Consider the following 24,282-nt stretch of genomic DNA (forward strand, 5'->3'; position numbering starts at 1 on the left):
TTTTTCCACTTGGGGACCCTGTAGTCCTTTGGACTCAACATCACATTCAATAATTTTAAGGCCTGAACTCTGTCATAGCCCCCCTACCCCACACACCAGGCCTTCTGTCCATCTGCCATATGTACTACCTACTGTTAGCCACTAAGCCTCCATTTTTAACAACTATTCACCCTCCTTACAATTGTTATCCACTCCTTTGTCTGTCCAACTGTTTTTCTTTGGGCTGTATCCCTACCTATTTTACATCTTATCTCTTCCACCCATCCTATCTTCAGCGAATAGACCTTTTTCCTAGCGATAATCCTTCCTGAGAGGCTCAAGAGACCCAAACATTAACTCTGACTTCTCTGCACAGATGCTGCCAGACCTGAGCTTTTCCAGCAACTTGTTTTTGTCTCAGCCCATTGGCTGTCTTGATTTAAGATCCTTTTTATAGTGTTAGCCTTCACTGACCACTGTTTCCAATTTTGGGTGATCAGCAAACTTGCTAACCATGCTTTCTAAAATCTCCACTGTTTTGGGGGATGGTGCGAGAAGTTTGGTTTTTTTGACAGGCAGACAGCACAGACAAAAATCAGTACCTTGCTTTCTTTGGCTGTACCAAAATGTGCAACTTTGTTAAATCTAACACCTTCCTTCGCTGTCACCTAAATCCATTCCTCTTATCTGTCTTGAGTAATGTGCCATTGATGTGACTGTTCCCAAAACATCCAACTGAAAACTGCAGTTTATCTCCTAATGAACCTCTGATACTTAAAAGAAGCCTTCTGCCCTTTCTGGTATCTTCCAACAATGGTTACTCTGAATTGGTGGCTGTTAATCGTTAGCTTGATTAAAATTTTTAATGTCTCTGTGAAACTTCCAGGTCTTGCGTCTTATCTAGAGGAAGACCTGGATATGTCTAATTATGTAAAGCTACTCCTGGTCAAAGATAACTAGCAACTTTAAGTCACTTGTGGGATGTGGGTTTCACTGGCTGGGCTAGCACTTCTTACTACCACAGGATGACTAAGGGCATGAGATTATTGAGCTACTGTGGTCCACATGCTGCAGGTAGACCCATAATGTTAGCTGTTAAATTCCAACCATGTAGCTTCAAAATTTATGCATAAAGGTGTCACTAGATGCTCAGGGTATAATGAAGTTTTCTATCCATGGTTCTGATAAATGTTTGCATCTTTTAATATAATCCATTCTGTAGTGGTTACAAGAGTGTGCTAATGAGAAATAGCTAATGTGCATTGATACTCAGGATCAGCTTTGTATAATGCACTATACTGACCCTGTGGTCACTAGTCTCTCCAGTTTCCTTTTGAATGAAGGACTGCCTTTAAGTTTGTTACAATCTTTCTTTCCAATGAAAACTTTTTTGCTTTTCTTAATGCCCTTGCTGTAGATCTGGGCACTTGTCAAGTTATGCTACCTCAGGATGAGCAGTTCATTCCCTTTTTTTTGTCAGAATTAATCTAAAAGCTGTAAGAATTTAAGATTTGATTTGTGGATTGAAATGCAAGGTTTTTTTGCACTTAAGCCAGTAACAATACCCACTTTAAGTGCTAATCTATATTGTTGCTTAAACAAGCAACAGTTGAAGCTTAGCTTGTAGACAAGCTGAAATCCAGTGGTGTTTACAAACCACTAGTCTGCAAACCAGTCACTGCCTGCTCAGGCCTTTTGACAAGCCAGCCTTTCTGTGGAGGGAAAGAAGTGATTTTTCTTCCACTCTCTCTACTGAAAGCATTTCTACCTGGAGAACCTGCTCTTTCTCTTTTTTTTTTCTTTTTTGTCACCTTGTATCTTCTGCAAACAAATGAGTATCTGATGTTAGATTCTTTCCTGAGGGTTTCACACTAGGTTTGCATGCAAACTTTTTAGTAAAGCTTGTACAGGCCAGGTGAGCCCTCCGTGGCATGCAAAATTTGAGTCAAGAGCCTGCAAACAAAAACACATCCCCTTTTTTATACAGGTTGGTAATGCTCTGTTCCTCTGGCCACTCCCTCTCCCCAGACCACATGTCACCCAAGGTAAATGGTAGGATAAGGTCATTCTCAAATGTAAATTCCCTAATCCTGGGGAATTGTTATGAAAAATATTTCCTAAATCAGATTTCCCCAAGATGACATGGGTATGATATGCTTCAGTATCAGAGGATGGCTATGAAAGCATTTCTGAATGGAAGGGACTAAATGGGAGTTGGTTTGATAGCAGGTGAGTTGTGGTAAATGGCTGCCCAATGAAGGGAGTCATTCAAATTCCTGCAAGAATGTCACTCTCTCCCAAAGGCAGTACAGGTTAACCCTTTAACATGACAAGTTAATCTTCTAACGTGGAGGGGAGAAAGTGGTGGTCTAATCAACAAGAATAAACTGCAAGCCCTCTAGTCAAAGACTACATTGTCTTTGTCCTCTGCCTAAAACATGCCCTGTTTTGTCAACCTGGGTTTAAACCAGCCAAACTGGGAATATTGCATGCTTTTTGTAGTGGCAGCTCTGGGAATAGTGGGCTTTGTTTTTTAAGCACACCATTTAAGATATAATACTAGTTCTCCAATTTAACTTCCCAAGTTTGCCACAAGTTGGAATTACTAGACGACTAACACCATGGAATGTACCTCCCCAGTAGAATATTTTTGACCAAATGTGGCAATATTGTGGATATTATGGTAACAAGAAATCAAAAGATGTTTTACAATTGTGTGCAAACACAGCATTCCTTGGGTACCATAACATTTCTGGGCTCATACTTAGAGGACCAGGCTTCCAGTTTCATGCTGTGGAGTTTCATATGCCAACTCTACTTGCAGCTCAAGTCTACTAAAGTATGACATGCAGAAACTTAATTTCAAAGTTCACCTCAAATGGACAGATGGGCTTTGCTTGAACCTTGAGCAGAAAAATACACCTCTAAAATCAACACCTGCTTTATTGCTTTTGACATTCTGAAGACCAGTTTGATTTTGGAGCCGATTGTTGCCACTACTCCCAACTCTGGAGCATGGGCAGCACTTTGAAAAACATGTTTTGTGTTGATGGTCTAAATTGGCCTGGTAGCTTGCAGTTTTCTACAAAGCATTGCTAACCTGCAGTGCTGATTGGTGCAAGAATTTTAATAGGGATTTCTAGTGTGACAGTGATGCTTAACACTTCTAAATTCCTGTATCTGGTAGTTTAAGCCAAACATTCTTCTTTCTAACTGTTCAATTTATATCATGGTATTTGGCAATTGCATGCTTTTGCCTCCAGGTGACTTGGACACCTTTTGTTTTTCCCAATTGAGTGTGTTTGTGGTCATAATTCATTTTGAGGAAGGAACAAGTGTGTGGAAGCAATTAAATTAATGGTGAGTTATTCTAACTACCTGGTGTTTGTGCACTAAATGTTTCTGTAGCAACAAATGTACTGTACTTCATGTGCAATGTCACCAAATTCAAACACCTGTCAAAGGCAACTTGCACCAACTCTATGGTGAGTGTCTTGGAAATAGTCCGGAACTGAAGCGACTTGTTTTGTCAGTGCAAGTGATTTAATCACTAGCACCACAAACTAAATAGCAGAATTATTCAGTGAGTCTGGATATTTGTGGTGGTTAAATTACTAGGCTGGTGACTAACTTCAATTCAGTCCACCTTTTTTCTTCATGGTACTTAAAGCTGAATTCCATTTTAACCAATGCTAGAAGTTTAATTGAGAATAACCAAGCATCTTTGAAAGCCCCTCTTAATGAGGCTGATAAATCCCACCCCAATGTGGCTGGCACTTAATGCCCTGCTAAGCCACTGTTTACTTGTATCTGGGGATGGACAAATGCCAATTTTGCTAGTTCCACATCACACTAATTTGTTTTTAACATTCAAAGGTTGGGAGAAGCTTTTAAATCAACTTACACGAATAGTCATTATATTAAAGTTGTAGTAATCTTGATTCTACTTTCTTTAATTTGTCTCTTCAGACAGCAAAGCCATTATAGATGGGAACCTGAAGCTCATTCTAGGGCTGATATGGACTTTGATTCTTCACTACTCTATTTCCATGCCAGTTTGGGATGATGAAGGAGCTGATGATGCCAAGAACCAGACACCCAAACAGAGGCTATTGGGATGGATTCAGAATAAACTGCCTGACTTGCCGATCACCAACTTCAGTAATGACTGGAAAGATGGAAAAGCCTTGGGTGCTTTGGTTGATAGCTGTGCTCCAGGTGAGTATAATTAGGCACTAAGTTCCAGATTGGAAATCTGGAAGCAAAGCTGAAGACCACTTTGGAGTCTCCAGCAGCAATAACTTTCAGCTGATTCTGGAAAAAGTCCAGTTGCCTTGCAGCTCTATTTCCATTCTTTTTCCTAAGTGGGAAGTGTCTGGATTTGGGTTGACTGGCTCCTCTTTTTACCTAAAATATGGTGCAATCAACCAGATTGTAAATGTGGGCATGACTTATTCCTGAACAATCAGGATACCTTCTGAAGGTAAAGGACTAATCAAATGTTTCTGGATGTTTTGCACAGTGGTTACCATCACTGTCCCTCTGTCAGGGATTGGAGTTCAGTTCCAGCCTCCCAGGAACTGTCTGAAGTTTGTTCTCCCCTATGGCTTGTGGGTTTTGACCAGTGCTCTAGTTTTGCTTCCACACTACAAAAAGTGCAGGTTGGGTGGATTGGTCATATAAAATCGCCTATAATATTCAGGGGTGTGTGGATGAGGGGGACTAGCCTGGGTGAATGCAGGGTTACAGGAATGAGTCTGGGTGGGATGCTGTTTGAAGGGTTGGTGTGGTCTCAGTGGGCCAAATGGTCTCTTCCTACACAGATAGGGATTCAGTGTATAGTGATGTGCCATTGTGATCCTTACTATTCTTTAACATGATTCTTTCACAAGTACTGTTCTAATATTACTAAATATTCTACTGAAGTGCACTTGTTGAGTATATCAGAACACATGGCAATATTGGGAGTATATCACTGCCTTTATAACATGATTTCTCAGGTTTGTGTCCTGACTGGGAGATCTGGGATGCAGCCAAGCCAGTGGATAATGCACGTGAAGCTATGCAACAAGCAGATGACTGGCTTGGAGTTCCACAGGTAAAAAGTAAACTCTATAACCTTGGTAAATATTAAAAGCTATGCTATACAGGCCAACCAGTGCAATGTTTGATTTTTAATGTATGAATATCAAGGTTAATTACAAGATCCTGTTTTGGAAGGGTGAAGTAGGAAATATTTCTACATTTTAGGCATGTGCAGACAGCTATAGGTGATTGCCTCATTATCAACACTGAAGTGATACAAAGGTGGGATATTTGGAATGGGTCCAATGCTTTAAATTTGCAAAGTTTTTTTTTTCTCTCCAATTTAATGTCTCCGGTTATACAGTCACAAGAATAAATTGCAGTATTCAAGAATTAATCCTAATTTTGCATTTAATTATCATGTGGTGTTAGGATGTAATGTAAAGTTGGTTTTACTACACTTGAGTCTCTTCTCCTCCACCCCTCCAATCTATTGAAGTTCAGATGGTATGAAAATTTAATTTTTTTTAAACACCTATCATGCAGGTGATTACCCCAGAGGAAATCATAGATCAGAATGCTGATGAACGATCAGTGATGACCTATTTGTCACAGTTTCCCAAAGCCAAACTTAAACCTGGAGCTCCATTAAAGCCCAAATTGAATCCCAAGAAAGCAAGGGCTTATGGTCCAGGTAGGTGTACATGTTTATTTCTGATCCTAGACCAACAATGTATCTCAAACTGCAATCCCTCCTTCACCCAAATGTTTAAATTGCCTAGATAAGTTCTGGACTTGCACTATATCCTGCAATATACTAAATTTAAGTACTTCAAAAACATTATTTTCTGTCCTAGGCATTGAACCTGCAGGTAATGTTGTGATGCGCCCAGCTATGTTCACTGTTGAAACAATTAGTGCTGGGCAAGGTGAGGTGATGGTCTTTGTAGAGGATCCTGAAAACCAGCGAGAGGAGGTAACTGTCTGTCTATAAACTGTCATTGTGTTCCAAGTGTTGTCCATTCCCCTCTGCCAACTGTAGTCTTATTGATGGAAGTGTAACTTGGAGTCTCCATCTGATGCTTTTTGATGTTTTTGCCCTTGGGTATAAATGGCTTAGTAACTGGCACATGAGCTTGTAGCATATCAAATATGAATATAGATCTGTTCTTAGTGGAACTTTTTTCAGAATCTAGTTTTAATCAAACTTTATTCCTGACCACTTAAAAATAAAAACAACTTAATGGAAAGCCTCTTAAAAAGGCTGCTTCTTTGAACTTAAACTTCTCAATTTAACTATCGTAGAAACTCGACTACATGTATATTTTGACCACTAAATACTAAATTGACACTCCTGTGGTTTAAGTGGAGTGGTGCTTGCAGATTATGGCTACGTGGCCTTACAATTTTCAGTGACTGAAAGGGCAGAGTCTTTGCAACTGTTTGACTCTAGTTTTTGTAACAGCCTCCTGCTTACGTCCAAGCCCTGTTTTGAGTGGCACTCTATCTTCAGTGTGGTATTAAGAATTTAGTGGCAGTGGCTAGTACTGCTGCCATACTGCTAGGGACCCGGGTTTGATTCTAGTCCTGGGTGACTGGAGTTTGCATGTTCTCACTGTCTGTATGGGTTTCTTCTGGATGTTCCAGTTTCTTCCCACAGTGCATAGATGTGCAGGTTAGGTGGATTGGTCATGCTAAATGGTCAACTATGACCAGGGATATGCAAACAGATTAACCGTGAAGTGTGGGGTTATGGGAATGGGTTGGGGATCTCTTCAGCATTGGTGCATAGTCAATGGGTTGAATGGCTTCTTTCTGCACTGTAGGGATTTTGAGTGCTGCACTTGAGTTGCTTCTTTAAAGATGTATAAAGTCTGGTTTCATTCCTCAAATGGATACAAAAGATGCCATTTGCACCCATCTGAACTAGGACACTTTTTTTGAGGCTGTATTTTATTTGGCAGCCATTTTTTAGTCAAAATTCCTTAGTTTTCTAAGATCTGTGAAGAACCTCAAAACAGCAAGGAATGTTTTGGTCTTAATCCCCTAAAAGTGACTTTTTTAAAACTATAACTTGGATAAGTTGGTTTCTTCCTATCTATCTTTAATCACTGACTTTTTTTAATCTCTATGTAATTAGAGGTAAACATTCTAATGTTGCCAATTTTTCTGCCAGGCAAAGGTGACCAACAATAATGATAAAAATAAGACCTACACTGTGGTTTATGTACCAAAGGTTGCAGGACGTCATAAGGTGGGTGCATAATGTTTTTGTTACTGCGGGTGGGGGGGGGGGGGGCGGTGGAGGGGTTGGCTTTTTATTTGAATGTTGGTTCAAGAACTGTTATCTAGCTCTGGGGTATGAAGGCATTCTAACTGCTTCTGTCATTTCACTTCTGAATTGTGGAATAGAGTGCCATCAACCTACATAACTAATTAACTAACTACTTCCTCATGTTGGGATACTTATTTGATATCTTTCTCTGGAACAGGGTGAAACTGGTGGTGGTAAATGGTCCAGAGACTTCAGAAGCACAACTACGTTTTTAGATTTAAATTGAAAATTCTTTAAAAATAAAAGAGGAGAAAGAGTCTCTACACTTGTCAGAATCAGGTGGTGGTAGCTTATTTGAAAGATGAGCTCAACGTGTGCTTAAGGTTTTAAATCTCTAGCAGGGGTGGGGAGACCAACTTTACTAGCTTGAGGTCTCTTTACTATTTTTAATAGCTGACAGTAACTGGATGATCATCTGAAATGGTCTCTCCCCAGATTACAGTTTTATTTGCTGGACAGCATATATCAAAGAGTCCTTTTGAAGTCAACATTGACAAGGCCCAAGGTGATGCCAGTAAAGTGACTGCACGAGGTCCTGGCTTGGAATCTACAGGAAACATTGCCAATAAGCCAACCTACTTTGATATCTATACTGCAGGTATACTTTGCGGTCTGCGGAAAGGAAGGAAAATGCCCACAGCTACAAATTGATCTTCAAAATACTCCTCTACAATAAAGTGGGAATTTACTTGACAGAATATGGGGCAATCTGTCAATTTTATAGCTAACTGCTGAATGCATGTGGCTCATTGCTGGAGGTTTTGGATATTCTAGATTCTTACTGAAACTGATCAGCATCTTTTAAAGTCACTCTGAATTAACACTCTACATTTCTGAAGGTAGTTAGCTGACAAATTGAGTTTTTCAGCAAAGCAGTATTCTAATTATAGCATTTCACCACATCTTCAGTTTATAGTAGGATCTCTAGTAATTTCTTTTTTTTAATATGAACTTTAAAATGGAGTTTAGTCTGAATGCCTGTTTGAGATCATCTTGGAATCTGAAGGAATTAACTGCTTGGAGAACGAAAGTCTGCTATGTAAAGGGCTTGTTTTCTCTCTAAGGTGCTGGAGTTGGTGATGTTTCCATTGTGATAATGGACCCTCAAGGTAGTACCAACACTGAATTAACAATTGAAGATAAGGGAAACAACACTTACCGGTGCACCTACAGACCTGTGCAAGCAGGGCATCACACAATTCAGATTGCATTCTCTCAATCACCAATACCCAAGAGTCCATATTCTGTCACTGTAGGTGAAGGTAAGTAACATTCTGTCTGCTGAATTGCTTTGTTTTTCCTGCAAACTCAGAACTGAGTTTGCTTAACAATTTCCATTTTGTGATTTTTAACCTTTAGCTGTAATAAAGCATTTTAACACCTCCCATGTAGGTAAAGGAACTCCTCTTCCTGAAAGAGGAATGTATAACTTCAATGGAGAAAGACATAATGGGTCTTCAACTTACCAAAGAATCTGGGAGTCCCAGTGCACAAATTCAGGGTTGCTTACAGGTCCAGCATGCAACCTCGAAGGCAAAATAAAGGTTTCCCTTATTGGAAGGGTAGATAGTAGTGATTTTGCTACAGTTGAACAGTGTTTGTTGAAACCTCATCTGCAAAATAGTTGAGCATACTTTTTAGTTTTTTTTAAGGGACCATGTATCTGGAGCCTGTAAGAGAAAGTGCCTTGGCTGATAAATGGGATGAGGGAAAGGTTGGGCAAGTTGAGCCTGTCTCCAATGGATCTTGAGTGATCTCTTGTTGTTGTTGTTGAAAGAACATCTGTGGGAGAAACAAGACCTATAGTCACTGATTTGTAAAAGGTTTCCATTTTAGGATCTACATGTGTAAATGGAGGGTTGAGTCAGTCAGAATATTTTCAAGGTGGCAGTAGATCCTTGACTGAAGGAACTCCTAGATGGGGTTGAGGCCACTATCTGGTCAGTATTACCTGTAGTGATGGAGCAGGCTAGAGGCCAAAATGATGTACTTTTTGCTCCTTGTTACTATGCTTCAGATGTTCAAAACTACTAATCTTTCCATTTTCTTCAAACTACAATAAAAATAAAGTCTTACTCCAATGTTTTAGATTCAGTTCTTAAAAGTAAAGACCATATGCCACTGCAATAGTAATGATTTAAAGTTCTGATTTGAAATCTAGAATTGTAAAGCTAGTATAGTTTTAGCCATAAATTTATCAGGCAATAGAAAGTTCTAGTACAATACTGCATCTATAATCTAGTTTAACTTCTAACTATGAAGATATGATTTTTTTTTAAGGATGGATGAATGCTGGTGATGGCCATATCTGACAAATAAGCAGAATTTAACTCCAGTTAGGCTTTGATTAAACTTTGTTAATATGTAGCATAAACTTTTTTGAACTGTTGCTCAAAAAGCATAGTCAAAGTTCTAATGTTTAAAATGTACTGAACTGCAGAAACCTTTTTTGATCTCCTACCTATTCATACTTTTTTTTGGTCTGCCAAGTTCTAATTCAGAAGGATAAAGAGAATCCTTATCTTTGGGCAGAGGAGGGCAAGAAACTAAAGGAAGTGTTTGTCATTTTTTTACCAGTCTGTTTTGTTGGCACAAATGGAAGATTGCATCTCACTACTTCAGATGAAACGTGTAAACCACAAATTTTAATTTGTGGTTAATTAGTGTGCATAGTTCAGATTGTAGACACTTGAACAACCTGGAAGCTAAAAGCACAATTCAGTACAAAAATCTAGGAACTAATCCCATTTTTATCAAATCTCTTCCCTCTCCCCATCCCCAAATGTTGGGGCTAGAACAATGCTGACTTAATCCGATCTCTTTGGTCTTTTAGGCTACTTTGTATTTTTTGGTGGCATGCAAATGAGGCTGTTCAGGTTTTCATTTGAGCTGTCTTTTTTGCTTAAGTACTGGTTGTTTTAAATAGCACTAAGTTTGCAACTTTCTCCATGGGATTTTGACTGTCATCTTACCTCTTGTACAACAATTGAAAAAAGTGTCCAAGTTGGAAATTAACTTCAAAAACTTCATTCCAGCTTGTAACCCCAATGCTTGTCGTGCAACTGGGCGAGGCCTACAACCTAAAGGCCTAAGAATTCGTGAAGTTGCTGATTTTAAGGTTCATACCAAAGGGGCTGGAAGTGGTGACCTGAAAGTGATGGTGAAGGGACCAAGTAAGTTTTTTTTTTTGTTTTTTTTATTATATAAACCAAAGGATTTGGGTCATAACTAGTCTTAAACTTAACCAATTTTATTACAGCAGTAATGAGCAAGTATTTAAAAACCTGCACAAATATTGCATGTAGGCACAACTCTCTCTAGCATTCTATGAATTAAATTCAAGATTGTAGTTTGCTTTTGCTGCTTGCCTTGTCTCAATACAATTTTAGACTAGAACTGAAGTTTTTGTGGTTACTTTTTGTGTGGATTTCTGCCACACTTCTTTGCCTGTTAATATACAAGTATGCAAAATCTACTGTATAAAGACTTTCCAGTTATGGTCCTGGTTAGGACCACATGTCACTGCTTTCCACTTTTACCTGTCAAATAGTGCACTATATCTAATGTGTAGCTAGTCTCCACTATCTCTACTATTAAGTAGCAATTTGATAAATTGAATCTGTTGGTGGTCTTGCATTCTGGAAACTGGGTTAATAGTGCCTTTAGTGCATTTCAGTTTTAAAATTCAACAGATTTTGTTTCTATTGGATTTTGACTTGTGCTGCCAGACATGATGATTATGTAGTTGAACATATGACTGGAAAACCATTACTACAGTGTAATTTAGGTGGTCGTGTTATAATGTCCCCACATGGGCAAATGAATTTTGAGTAATAAACACCATCCCAGTGTATTGATTTCCTTCTTAGACATCTGGAGGATCTTGAAACAATTAACTTAGTTTACACTAACCAGCATTTTCATAGTCTGACCCTCTGGTCAATCTATCCAATTTGACAGAAGGTTCGGAGCAGCCTGTGAAGCAGAGAGACCTTCTGGATGGAGGGGATGCCTTTTCTTATGAGTACTATCCTGTTACACCAGGAAAACACATCGTCACTATCACATGGGGGGGCCATAACATCCCAAGGAGGTGAGTCCAGAAGTTTTTTGGTTTCATGACTGTGTAAGCCTGTGGGTCAGACTTTCTGCAAGTTTATATTTTCCAAGTTTTCACTCGTAACTCCTTTTCAAAAAGACTCTGCCAGTGTCTCCATGCTTCCCCACCCCAATTTTATGGCCTCTAGTTTTTATTTCTGTTAGACATTCTTGGGCAAGAGGAAACTCTCAAACCACCAGAGGTTAAAAGAAAGCACATTTCCTCCTTTCACAGTCTATGTTTCCATCCATGCACTATTTAACTTGCAGCCTAAACTCCTGTGCATTCTGTCTTGAAACACATCCGTCTTTTTTTCCTTCCCTCCAAACTGAAGCTGAAGCACTCTTTAAAAGAAACTTCTCCCCATTCTTGCAACAAACATGTTTCTAATTCATCCTAAAATTGACTTTTTAATGTTGGTGCTTTTCAGCTGGTGTAACTAACTGAAGCAAGTGTAAACAGCTGCATAATCTTCAGCCATTCTCTAGCACAAAAACATCAAAAATAACGTTTCATACAATTTCCTTTTTTTTCATGAGCGATGTGAAGTCTTAGCTCACTTATGTAGAAAATATAGTATTAGTCCCTTGGACAGAAAACCATAAGATGTAGAAGTAAGTCATTTCAGCCCACCAAGTCTGCCCCCTTGCTCTTGCCACCTTGTTTCGCATAAGTGTTCCTTTTAAGCAAAGAAAATCTGTCCGCTTCGAATATATTTATCAGAATGGCCAAGGCTGGTCTTCTAAAGAATTCCAGAAATCCCAGCTGGAAGACATTCCTCCTAGTCTGTCTTGAACGGGTGACCCTGCATGGAGATTGTGCCCACTGGTCCCAGACAGTTCCACAAGAGGAACCAACCTCTCCCTGAAATGTTGATTCTCGCTCATCAGATGCTGCCTGATCTGTGCTTTTCCAGCACCCCACTCCATTCTGATCCTCAGCATCTGCAGTGCCGACTTCCTCCCTCCTAACCTCTTCATCTAGCCTAATTTTGTTTCAGTAAGGGTAATCTCACTCTTAATTCCTGTGAGTACAGTCCCAACCTACTCCACCTTGTGACAGTCCCTCAATACCTGGTATCAGTCTTGTCTGAACGGCCTCAAATGTCAATATATTCTTTAAGATAAGGTGTCCAAAGCCCAGTTTTCTAGCTGTTCAACTTGTACTGTCAGATGTACAGAGCAGAAACACTGTTCATTCGGTCCAATTTGTCGATGCTGACCAGATAGCCCACCTGCCAGCACCCAGCCCACATCCCTGAACCCTTCCTAATCACATACCCATTCAAATGCCTTTTCAATGTTGCAATTGTACCACTCCCTCTGGCAGCCCATTCCATACACGTACCACCCTCTGCATGAAAAAGTTGTCCCTTAGGTATTTTTTAAAATCTCTTTCCTCTCTCCCTAAACCTATGCCCACTGGTTTTGGACACTCCCACCCTAGGGAAAAGACCCTTGTCTATTTACCTTATCCATGCCCTCCCTCCCCAATGATTTCATAAATCTGAGGTCCCACCCCTCAGCCTTCAGTGCTCCAGGGAAATCAGCTCAAGCCTGTTCAGCTTCTCTCTATAGCTCATTCTCCAACCCTGGCAACATCTTTGTAAATCTTTCCTAAACCCTTTCAAGTTTCACAACATCTTTCCGATAGGAAGGAGACCAGAATTGCATGCAATATTCCAACAGTGGCCTAACCAATGTCCTGTACAGCTGTGACATGACCTCCCAAATCCTGTACTCAATACTCTCTCCAATAAAAAAGCATACCAAACACCACCTTCACCTTCACCATCCTAGCTACCTGCAACTCCACTTCCAAGGAGTTATGAACCTGCACTCCTGAGGATCTTAGCATTAAGTATATAAGTCCTAAGTGTTTTTTTTTTTGCTTTCCCAAAAATGCAGCACCTTGCATTTATCTGAATTAAACTCCATCTCCCACTTAGCCCAGTGGCCCATCTGAGGTAACCTTCCTTGCTGTCCACTATGCCACCAATTTTAATGTCCTCTGCAAACTTACTAACTACCTTCTATGTTATCACTTATCAAAATGATTTGGATATGAAAAATAGTGGACTCAGCACTGACCCTTGTGGTACTCCACTAGTTGCAGGCCTCCAGTTTGAAAAACAACCCTCCTCCACCACCACCACCACCCTCTCTTACCTTTGAGCCAGTTCTGTATCCAAATGGCTAGTTCTTCCTGTATTTCATGAGATCTAACCTTGCTAACCAGTCTGTCATGGGGAACATTGTCAAACACCTTACTGAAGTCCATATAGATCACATCTACTGCTCTGCCCCCCTCAATCTTCTAAACTCAATCAAGTTTGAGACATGATTTCCCATGCACAAAGCCATGTTTGATTTTTCCCAAATTAGTCCTTGCCTTTCCAAATGCATATCCTGTCCCTCAGTTTTCCCTCCAACCTGATAAGATCCTAGGGATTTTTCCACTGGTGTTAAAACATCCTGTGCTTCCTCTTGTAATATGGGCATGTTTCACAATGTCCCCATCTATTTCCTTACATTTTTTTATCTTCCACAGACATTTGTGGCTCCACACAAAGGCCACCTTGCTGATCTGAGGGGAGTCCAGATTAGTGGTGCTGGAAAATGATTTTGAGGCAACCCTAGTCTTTCCCTAGTGACTTTTTTGTCCTTAATGTATTTGTAAAAACCCTGTGGATTCTCTTTAATTCTATTTGCCAAAGCTATCTCATGTTCCCTTTTTTGCCCTCCTGATTTCCCTCTTAAGTATACTCTTGCTTTACACTCTTCTTGGGATTCATTCTCTTTCTCCTGTCTATACCTGACATATATGCTTCCTTCAGGAAAACCTCTTTCTTTATCCAGCATTCCCTACACAACAGGAATATACAGTCTCTGGATTCTTATTCCTGAAGGCTTCCCATTTTCCAGCCGTCCCATTACCTGTGATCATCTGCCTCCAGTCAGCTTTGGAAAGTCCTTGTCTGATACACTCAAAATTAGCCTTCCTCCAATTTTAGAACTTCAATTTTAGATCTGGTCCATCCTTTTTCCATTATTTTCAAACTAATAGAATTAGGGTCGCTGGTCCCAAGTACACTCCCACTGACACCTCAGTCACCTGCCCTGCCTTCCTTCCCAAGAGTAGGTCAAGTTTTGCATCTTCTCCTTTCGGTATATCCACAATGAATCAGAATTTTCTTGTACACACTTTCAACATTTCCTCTCTAAAGCCAAACACTGTATGGCAGCCTGTATGTTGTATAGTTTAAGACTTTTTTTATTTTCATACTCTATCCCCTTATTTAAATAACGCAGGCCACCATTCCATTTGCTTACTACTTGCTGAACCTAGCTGCTAGATAGTGATTTGTGGATGAGGACTCCCAAAATCCTCCTTTAGCTTTCTGGCATCTTTCTCCACTTATGTAATCAGCTTTTCCTCTTGCCAAAATGCAAAACCTCCTCTTCCCACCATTCCAAGTATTCTCCCATTTGCTTGCCTTGTATATATCCCTCTGCCATCCTCCCAATTGTCTTCCCAACAATTTTTGCCCCAGCCACTAATAGTACATGTGGCTCCAGCACTGATCTGTGTGGCACTCCACTAGTTAAGATAGTCATTATGAAAATACTTCCTGTCTGAACTAACTTTGGATGACTACATTTTGCAATGCATATTTTAGCTTGAATATGCTGAAAGTTTGTTTTCTGTTTTAGTCCTTTTGAAATTCAAGTTGGACCTGAAGCAGGTCCTCAAAAAATACGTGCCTGGGGACCTGGTCTTGATGGAGGAGTTGTTGGAAAGTCAGCAGACTTTGTAGTAGAAACCATTGGAACAGATGTAGGGGTATTAGGTAAGGCTGCTGTTTTTCTTCTGGCAAAATGTTTTAACCTTAATGAGACATTCCCTCCCTTTATCCTGGGAGGTTACTGGATTAACCTGCTGCAAAAACTTTACAGAATAGTCAAGTCACATTTGTATTAAATCATAATTACAAACTGTTTTCATGTTTGTCAAAGATTTTCACTTGAGGCATATGGGCATTGTGCTAAAGTGGTACAAATAAACTTCTTTGATTTGGCTTGTTTAAACTCAGAATATCCTAATTTGAAAATAGTAAAGCAATATAACCCACAGCTGGACCAAATGTTTTTGACATGACAACTTAATTGTGCAATACAACTGTTTGAGATTGGAAACTTTAATGTCAAAATATTTCTTAGGTTTTGCAGTAGAGGGTCCCTCTCAAGCAAAGATTGAATGTGATGATAAAAGTGATGGATCCTGTGATGTACGTTACTGGCCAACAGAGCCTGGAGAATATGCAGTGCATGTTTTGTGTGATGATGAGGACATTGTGGATAGTCCCTTCATGGCCACCATCCAACCTGCATCCAGTTCCTTCTATCCTGATCGGGTAAGTACCATCTTGGGCAACTCCTTGGACCTTCAACATTTGTTTTGATAGGTTGTGATGAGCTCCAGTCTGAGGTTTGCAAACTACTCCTAGGTGGTACTATGTCTCTGACACATGAGTTGGTTTGTGCTCTTGGCACTGGGAGGAGAACAAAGGGAGGAAAGTGGAAACATTACTCCTTGGTATTTCCAGTGCACTCCTGCTGTAAATTGTAAGTTTGTCTTAAGAAATAATCAAAGTTTCAAGCATTTGATCTCTACTCTGGTGACATGGAGCTGAGCACAACGTTATTGTTAGCTCATCTGAAGCCTAAAACTTGATCTGTCTCTAATATATCAACTCCTCCATACTCTTCCACCTACATCCAATGACCTGACACCTACGCTCATTCCATCAGTGGAAGATTTGGGCCAGCTTCCATGAGTGCCTCCTTGTGAAAGGCAAATATGAATGGAGAATGTGTGCCAACTTGGCCTTTTTTTTTTTGTTTTGGTCTTGTTGACTCTGAACCGCATCTAAAACTTAACCTGGACTTGGGCTGTAGTTCACAGGGCTGATGGCTGCCCAGTATTCCTAAATACTTGGACTTGGATACCTAAAGCAGGCATCTGACAGTGAGTAACAAGTATTGCATGCATCACGAGTTAAGTTGTTTCTGAGCACTGACACTTCCAAGACGGTTCAAAATATTTTAAGGGCATTCTTGTGATCTTATTTCTTAACCCAACTTGTTAACCAAGCAATTGGACAGAAGATGGTTTTTCAGTTTTTTTTGTGTAATTTGGCCTGGTCAAAGCCCATTCTTGATTAGCTTTGTAACCAGTTTTAGGTCTGGGGAGTACTTGTGTTTAGTGGTGCATGACCTTGTGGATGAAACTTCAATTTTTCAGTCAGCTGAACTTTTCTTTTGTGGGGTAGGCAATGATGTTGGTGGTTTACTATCTCAGATTCTCATGCCAGAAAATTCCTTATCAGTATAAATTTTCAATAACAGATAATTGGTAGAACCATGCAATTATTTCAGACAGTGTTTTGTTTTTAAAATCCAAGTTTGGTTAAATCATTATGAAGTTTTTAGGTTGCTTCCTTGCCTTGCTCCATATTTGCAGTGATGTCCCACAATCTAATAGCGGCTTGTTCCTCAAATGGTAGGGGTCCATGTTCTTAGTTTATTGCTATAACTACAGTCACTTAGCAACCTTTCAAAGGGAAGGCTACCCTTGTGGGTGTCAAGGCAGAAATGGCAATACTTGTTGACTGTACCACATTGGCTTTTGCTGTTGCAATATTTTTGAGCTGTGAATGTCCAAATCTAGCAAGACCTAGACAGTAGTCAGGCTTGAACTGACAAATGTCATTGTCAGGCATTGAATGCCTCCCAATAAGAATCTAGCCATTGCTCCTTGACGCCACACAAGCATAACCTGAACCGAACTGGGCTAGGCATATAAATACTCTTGCCTCTGACCTGCCTTGTTGCCAGACATATGGAGCAAGTGACTCCTCTGCCTGTCCCTGGTACAAGTCTGCATGGTGTACCCCAAACTGCCTGAATGAACATGGTCAGGCTTGGAGTATTGAAGCCATCTAGGACTCCACCTGTTTGGCACAACATCTGCATGTCTTTTCAGTCCCTTGCCACCAACACTGCACAGTGCTGCTACTGTCTACAAATTACACTGCAGAAATTTACAAAGCATCCTTTTTTAGACAGCACCTTCCATGCTCACTACCCCCTTCCATCTAGAAGGACTAGGGCAGTGGATACATGGAACACCAGCATCTGGAAGTTTCCCACTAAGCCACTCACTGTCGTGGCTTGGAAATACATTGATACTCAGTCTTGCTGGATTGAGACCCTGGAACAGTATTGAACCTACAGGAAATGGACTGCATGAAGGCTCTCGCCACCACATTCAGGTCGCTCGGTAATCAGCAATATGTGCTGGAGCAGCCAGCAATGCCAGTTGCCACACAAATAAAACTTGCTGTGGTCTAGCTAAAGCCCACGGAGTCATGAGAAACCCCATTCTGGTAGAGTGGTCACAAAGTTGCTGGCCTTTCACAAAGGCATCACTTGTTTGCTAGTAGATATGTTCACCTAGATTTCTTCTGCCTTACCTAGTGTCATCTATTTCCTAATTTGTTCTAGCCTGGGTGTTTCTGATCTTAATAACTTGCAATTATCCAGGATCTTTATATTACAAGAATCTAACCTTTATAAAGTGTCTAGGTTTTCTAAGTTTCATTTTGCATGCAGCCATATACTACCAGCATCAACCATTAATTACAAAGTTTGAGCTAAAATGTAAAATCAGACTGTAGCTTGAGCCAGAGTTGTCCAACTTGAATAAGTAATCCTGAATGCATGACAGTTGAGTATTTGAGATACTAGTTACTAAGAAGCATCCTGTCCTTTTTTGTTATAACTGAGCAATGCTCAATGTTTTGTATAATGGAATAAATTGAACAAATGCACTTTTTTTGGTTAAAGATATGGTGTTTTCCTTCTCCCTAGGTAAAAGCCTATGGTCCTGGCTTGGAGAAAACAGGCTGCGTTGTTCACAAACCAGCTGACTTCACAGTGGATGCTAAAGATGCTGGAAAGGCTCCACTGAAAATATATGCTCAAGTAAGGGAAAAGCTATTCTGTGTAGCCTTTGCTATTGAAGACTTTGACTCTACCACCTACTATTCTAGAAGCCATCTACTGTATACATAGTGCAAATTAAAATATTGGCAAGGATGACCTCAGTTATTGAACCAATGACTGTTTTCAAGAGCACTTTGGGTGGCTGTCCTCCAGCTGTAATAGAAAATATCCTCATGAACTGTAATTCTGTGTTTCTTTGTTTATGGAAAGATATTGCTATGAATCTAGTCTCCACTTAAATCTTTTTAAAATTCAGATGGCAGCTCTATTAGGTAAGTGAGTATGATTTAGGTAAAGAGGTTCCATAGTGACTCTTGTATCTGCTCTTTTCCTATAGGATGCAGAAGGAATTCCTATCAGTGTTCAAGTAAAGAATAAAGGTGATGGAATGACTGCGTGCTCTTACACTCCTACCAAACCAATCAAACACACTGTTGCAATTGCTTGGGGAGGAGTCAATGTCTCTAACAGTCCATTTAGAGTAAGTGATATTATTCACTGCATATCCTCAGTTATTTTGCATGTAATAGGGAGGTGATCTTGTTTTAAGGACTACTTTGAATGTTGCTTTGCAAACACTTTGCCCAGCATCTATCAGAATAGGTGATGCTAAACCGTCCAGATTGTGACTTCTGACTTTGGCTTTAAGACATTGTCCTGTTTCATTGTCAGTGACACTAACACTGACTAAAATGTTTTAACCAAGGCCAGTGTTGAATTTGAATTTAAATTTGTACTGTGAAACTCCCAAAGTCAGTTAAATACAAACTGAGGTTTCAAGCACTTGCTTTATGCTTAGCTTTTTTAGGAAATGGATTATGAGCCCCCTGGGATCGATTTTTGACTCTGTACCACACATGTATATTTATCTACTGAGTTATGTGAAGCATAGTTTAATTTTGGCAGTTTAATTTTGCTAAAATGGACTTGTCTTTTTTCAGATTAATATTGGTCAGGGGAGTCATCCACAAAAGGTGAAAGTTTTTGGTCCTGGTGTTGAAAGAACTGGTTTGAAAGCTAATGAGCCCACTCATTTTACTGTGGATTGCACAGAAGCTGGAGAAGGTAAGGCAGAGGCATGGAAAATCAAAAGCTGTTCATTGACCATTTCCACTTTTCTAGGCGTGTGCTCATTGCTACCTTTTTTAGAATCTGTCTTTTATAATAGGTCCGGATTTATGATCGGATGAACAACTGATCTGGCACTTTACCGTTAGTATAACTTTTTGGCTAAAAACAAGGTATCAAGCAAACTGAACTCGTGAGTCTTTGGTCTCTAGCTTTAGCCAACCTATTTGTCGTCATATGACTCCTCCTCCTTTTGAGTAGGTGAAACTTGAGCCCAGGTCTTATGACCAGAGGTAGGGACACTACCAGTACAGCATGAGCCCCTTGGGTGTCTGGTTTTCAGTCCATGTCAGGGTGGTAGTAGGAAACAACTTTCACTTTCCCATGTTGAAGAGAAAAATGAAACTGGGCTGTGAACTGAACGGCTGCTAACTGGTTTAATTTATCTAAGGATATGTTGAGTTCTGATTTCATACCTCTAGTCAAATAGCCCTTCTGAACAATACTAACTAAGGTAGAGGCATAGTCACCATTGCCTTTCCATACCAGTTTTAACTTCTGCATTTACAATGTTGCCAGAATAGAATACAACTTGCCTTTTATTTAGAGTGGTGAAAAGAAATAGTTGGTTTGAATGAATTTACAGATCCTTTCTAGTGATAAAGACCAATCATGACTTTGTCATTTTTCAGGTGATGTCAGTGTTGGCATAAAGTGTGATGCTCGTATGATCAGTGACTCTGAAGAGGATATAGAGTTTGACATTATTACCAATCCCAATGATACTTTCACAGTGAAGTATACACCACCAGCTGCTGGACGTTACACCATTAAAGTGTTGTTTGCTGGTCAGGTTTGTACCCTGGATAACTGAAGTTGTTCAGCATTTCTATGCTTCATTCTTGCACCTTGTTTCATCAGTTAATCTGCCTTTTTAAAAACAGGAAATTCCAGTTGGTTCTTTTCGAGTTAAAGTGGATCCATCACATGATGCCAGTAAGGTTAAGGCTGATGGCCCAGGATTAAATAAAACTGGTAAGTTAAACCCACAGGATTTGAGGCAGTCTTTCTGCAGTATATCTTTTTTGTAGTGTAGATCAAATGGTGTGCAACAAGCTGGATTAATGTTTTCTAGCACTGAGTTGTTGCAGTGATCTAGATACCTCCAAGTGCTGTCAACACACATGTGGTACAACATCAGACTTCTGCAGTGAAACCGGTATTGGTGCAGGTTTTTTGGACTCTTATTACTACCAATTATGTTTAAAGATATAACAAGTACTCAATTTGTTAGGTTTTGACCTGTTCCCTAAATTTTGCTTGCACATTCCAGCCTGACTTGTGGTCAGCTGTAAACTCCCATTTAAGCAACTCCTGGAACTAATGAGTTTCCATGATTTTGTTCAGTACATCTTCATAGCTAAGGAGGGTTCATGGCATAAAAACTTCACTTGGTTCCACAGTCCGGGCTGTTTTGGTTAAACAAAATCCAGCAACAGCCATATCCCTTGATGAACATGATTCAATTTAGTGCCTCGTAAGTTGCAGTTCTTAAATTAGAACTATATATTACATTTTTGAGGCTGAGAGGTTTAGTAGTGTGAAGGAATATTATACATTTCAACTACCACAAAAAATGTAGAATGAATAATTGTGGTTAAAATGCTATTTTTGTCAATGCATGACTTGATTGTTCAAAATATACAACTCCCATATGTCTTGTCTTGTCATTGAGTGCTGTAACATGATTGATTTGAAAAGACAACCATGTGGTTCCCTTATGTCTCAATAGTGCTATTTTGTTCTGTACACTCCAGTCTGCCCATAGTGCTCTTTCCTTTTGACCACTTATATATATACTTTTTTTGTGGAGAAAGTTGATCTGTGCCAAAATGTTGTCTATTGTTTTTCTGGTGCTTTTTGTGGAGTAGATCTTTAATTAAATATCTACTACTTAAGCCTCAATCATTCCAAGATCTCAGTAGGCAGCAATGGTAAATCAGTGTACTTCATCTAAATAAATATCAAGTTGATATTTGCTTTTGCCAAGCTGTAGTGTATATTGCTGCGATCCCAAAATACATCCTCAAGGAATTTGTGCAGTGTCCATATTAGTCAGTGGGAAATGTTTTTGTTATAATGGATATACTAACCAAAGACAGGCATAGACTACACAATCCTTGAGCATGTTGCATCATTTAAAGGTTATGGCTGATTTCTGGAACCTCCATTTCCACAATCTCTCTCATCTGTTTAAACTTCCTATTATTTTGATATCTAGCATCTATCCACTTTTATTTGCCTTTGCATAGTCCAAAGACTTTGGTTCCTTGGGAAGCTTTCTTTCCAAGAAAAGTTTCAAACCCTCACTTCCCTCTAAGACACTTCACCCAAGTTCACCAGTTTTAATTGGGCATTCCTCTTTTTTTTCTAATTATTCATCCCAGTTCTAGATCTGCCTGGAACAGGAAGCATCCTCTCTATATCCATCTGAGACCCCTCAACCTTGTTTCAATCAAGCTACTTATTCTTTACTCTAGATATAAGCCTGTCCAATTGTTTTCCCTCACTTCAGGTACTAATCTAACCTCTAATGCACTGTCATCTTAAGGTGACCAATACTCTGTGCACTACTCCCATGGTCTTACAAACCTTAACAAACTGCTTTGTAATAACTTTTCTCTAGTGGCATAGTTGATTTTGGATGTTCTCATCTCTTCAACCGAGATGTGGTTTGAAGATAATATTGAACTAACTTTGAACATGATTTGCAAAACACTCCATGGGTGAGATTGGGTAATTTTAGTCATAATTTTGAAGTTTATGCATGGTTAAATACTTTTGTGAACTGAGGCAGTGTAGAATTCCAAAAGCACTTGGATGAGTTGGCAAAATTTGTGACCGGAGAATGTTTTAAATCTTCACTTGAGGAATGTGGAAAGACCACACTGGGTACAGTTCTGAAGTGAGTGCAGGAAAAGGTGTGTAGAATGACCTCATTTTAGTCACCAAAGGAAGAAATGTGAAGGCATTGAAAACTACAGAAGGTTCATGAGTTTCCTGAGTGTTATAAAGGCCATTGAGGGCGTGGAGGCTTTTCTGTGAGGGTGGTGGGGAAAAGCAGATGTCATCTCCTATGGGATCTGGAAGGATGAAATGGGGGGGGGGGGAGAAAGAAAGAGGTGGTGTTCCTACTTGCTCAAGAATGAGCACCAAATTAAAGCTGCCTGACTCGCCATGAGAAATTTGGTTAAGGTGTGCAGAGAGAATTAGACTTTTTTTGCTAAAGTGGAAGAATGTCATTTTCCACCACCTTGTGCATCTGGAACACTGCTACAGAGCCTGTGAATATGTGATGGGCTAAATGGCCTCTTGCAATCTAACAGTAGGATTTTAAAACTTTTTTGCTGTTGCTCATTATTTCTGTATTCCTTGGTGGTCTCTAGCCATTCAAAATCCTGGCTGGATGACAAACTTGTGAATTCATTTGTGAGAAAGTAGATTTTAGTGTTTTTGAAGTTTGCTTTTGAAGCAGATGGCTGGGGATGGAGGTTTACAACATGCAGTTGACCAACCTTTGGTCTAGTGTTCTTCCCCATCCCAAGCAGTTAACTACTGGGGCAAGTGTACTGGAGCTCCATATCTGAATATGTTCTTTTCAATGGACAGGAGTGGAACTTGGGAAACCAACACACTTCACTGTATTTACAAAGGGTGCTGGGAAGGCTCCACTTAATGCACGCTTCAGTGGGCCTACAAAAGGAGAGGCTGTCTGTGACTTTGAAATAATTGACAATTATGACTATTCTCAGACTGTCAAATATACACCAACACAGCAGGTGGGTGCTTATTCACCTATTTTGGACTTTAGTAGTGTTTGCTGTTAATTTCACATGGAAAGAGCTTAAGACAGAACTGCTGTGACTTGTGTTAAGTGAATAAAATACTATGTTAATGTGTATTTGCAGGGTAACATGGGAATTGCTGTGACTTATGGTGGTGATCCAATTCCCAAGAGTCCCTTCAACATTGATGTAGCATACCCACTGGACATGAGCAAGGTCATGGTTAATGGTCTTGAAAACAGTATGTACATGTTTTACTACTTTTTAAAGGATGTTCAGTTAGTTGGCTTTGGTTAAAATTCTATTTTAGAACTGAACATTGCAAGTTCAGTACTAAATACTCCAATGTATTCAATTAGTGCCACATATTCAATGGGTGTTGGTTCACTTCATTGGCTTGTGATGTACAGTGCCAAGTATGAGTTCAATTTATGTAGGCTGAGGTCACTGAAGGTCCTGCCTTTTTTAATCTTGCCAGTCATCTCAGTGCCTCTGGCTCACTTTTTTTTCTCAGGAGGCACCTCCAATGGATATATGAATAAGGAGGGTTTAGAGGGATATGGGCCAAATGCTGATAAATGGGACTAGGTGAGGTTAGAATGTGTGGATGAGTTGGGCCAAAGGATCTGTTTCTATGCTGTGCATCTGTTTAAAAGTAGGTTGTTTTGTAATTTGATACTTTGATTATCAACTGTCTTTAAATGTTAACTTAGTTTACTTTTTCTATCAACTTGCATGATTGCAGTACTAACTAAAATAAATCTATTTTCTTCCGGCACCTTGTGATATATTTGCTCTATTTGAAGAATGGTGTACTAGAGACTTGCTCAGTTTTAGAAATGTATTTGATTTGGATTGTGACTT

General features: G+C 39.7%; 1 protein-coding gene across 2 annotated transcripts in view; it reads left to right on the forward strand.

The window, feature by feature from the left end:
• LOC122559031 (filamin-B) overlaps positions 1 to 24,282 on the forward strand; it is a 148,058-nt gene that overhangs the window by 69,898 nt on the left and 53,878 nt on the right. For both annotated transcript variants that reach the window (XM_043708178.1, XM_043708179.1), the window contains 18 exons: positions 3,949 to 4,197; positions 4,980 to 5,077; positions 5,551 to 5,698; positions 5,862 to 5,980; positions 7,181 to 7,258; positions 7,775 to 7,937; positions 8,404 to 8,601; positions 10,375 to 10,512; positions 11,300 to 11,432; positions 15,152 to 15,288; positions 15,659 to 15,852; positions 18,371 to 18,484; positions 18,843 to 18,986; positions 19,447 to 19,570; positions 20,266 to 20,426; positions 20,518 to 20,608; positions 23,243 to 23,412; positions 23,542 to 23,659. In XM_043708178.1, coding sequence (XP_043564113.1) covers positions 3,949 to 4,197; positions 4,980 to 5,077; positions 5,551 to 5,698; positions 5,862 to 5,980; positions 7,181 to 7,258; positions 7,775 to 7,937; positions 8,404 to 8,601; positions 10,375 to 10,512; positions 11,300 to 11,432; positions 15,152 to 15,288; positions 15,659 to 15,852; positions 18,371 to 18,484; positions 18,843 to 18,986; positions 19,447 to 19,570; positions 20,266 to 20,426; positions 20,518 to 20,608; positions 23,243 to 23,412; positions 23,542 to 23,659 — 2,577 coding nt within the window. The remainder of the gene's footprint in view (positions 1 to 3,948; positions 4,198 to 4,979; positions 5,078 to 5,550; positions 5,699 to 5,861; positions 5,981 to 7,180; positions 7,259 to 7,774; positions 7,938 to 8,403; positions 8,602 to 10,374; positions 10,513 to 11,299; positions 11,433 to 15,151; positions 15,289 to 15,658; positions 15,853 to 18,370; positions 18,485 to 18,842; positions 18,987 to 19,446; positions 19,571 to 20,265; positions 20,427 to 20,517; positions 20,609 to 23,242; positions 23,413 to 23,541; positions 23,660 to 24,282) is intronic.

The sequence above is a fragment of the Chiloscyllium plagiosum genome, chromosome 18 (genome assembly GCF_004010195.1).
Source record: "Chiloscyllium plagiosum isolate BGI_BamShark_2017 chromosome 18, ASM401019v2, whole genome shotgun sequence".
NCBI lineage: Eukaryota > Metazoa > Chordata > Chondrichthyes > Orectolobiformes > Hemiscylliidae > Chiloscyllium > Chiloscyllium plagiosum.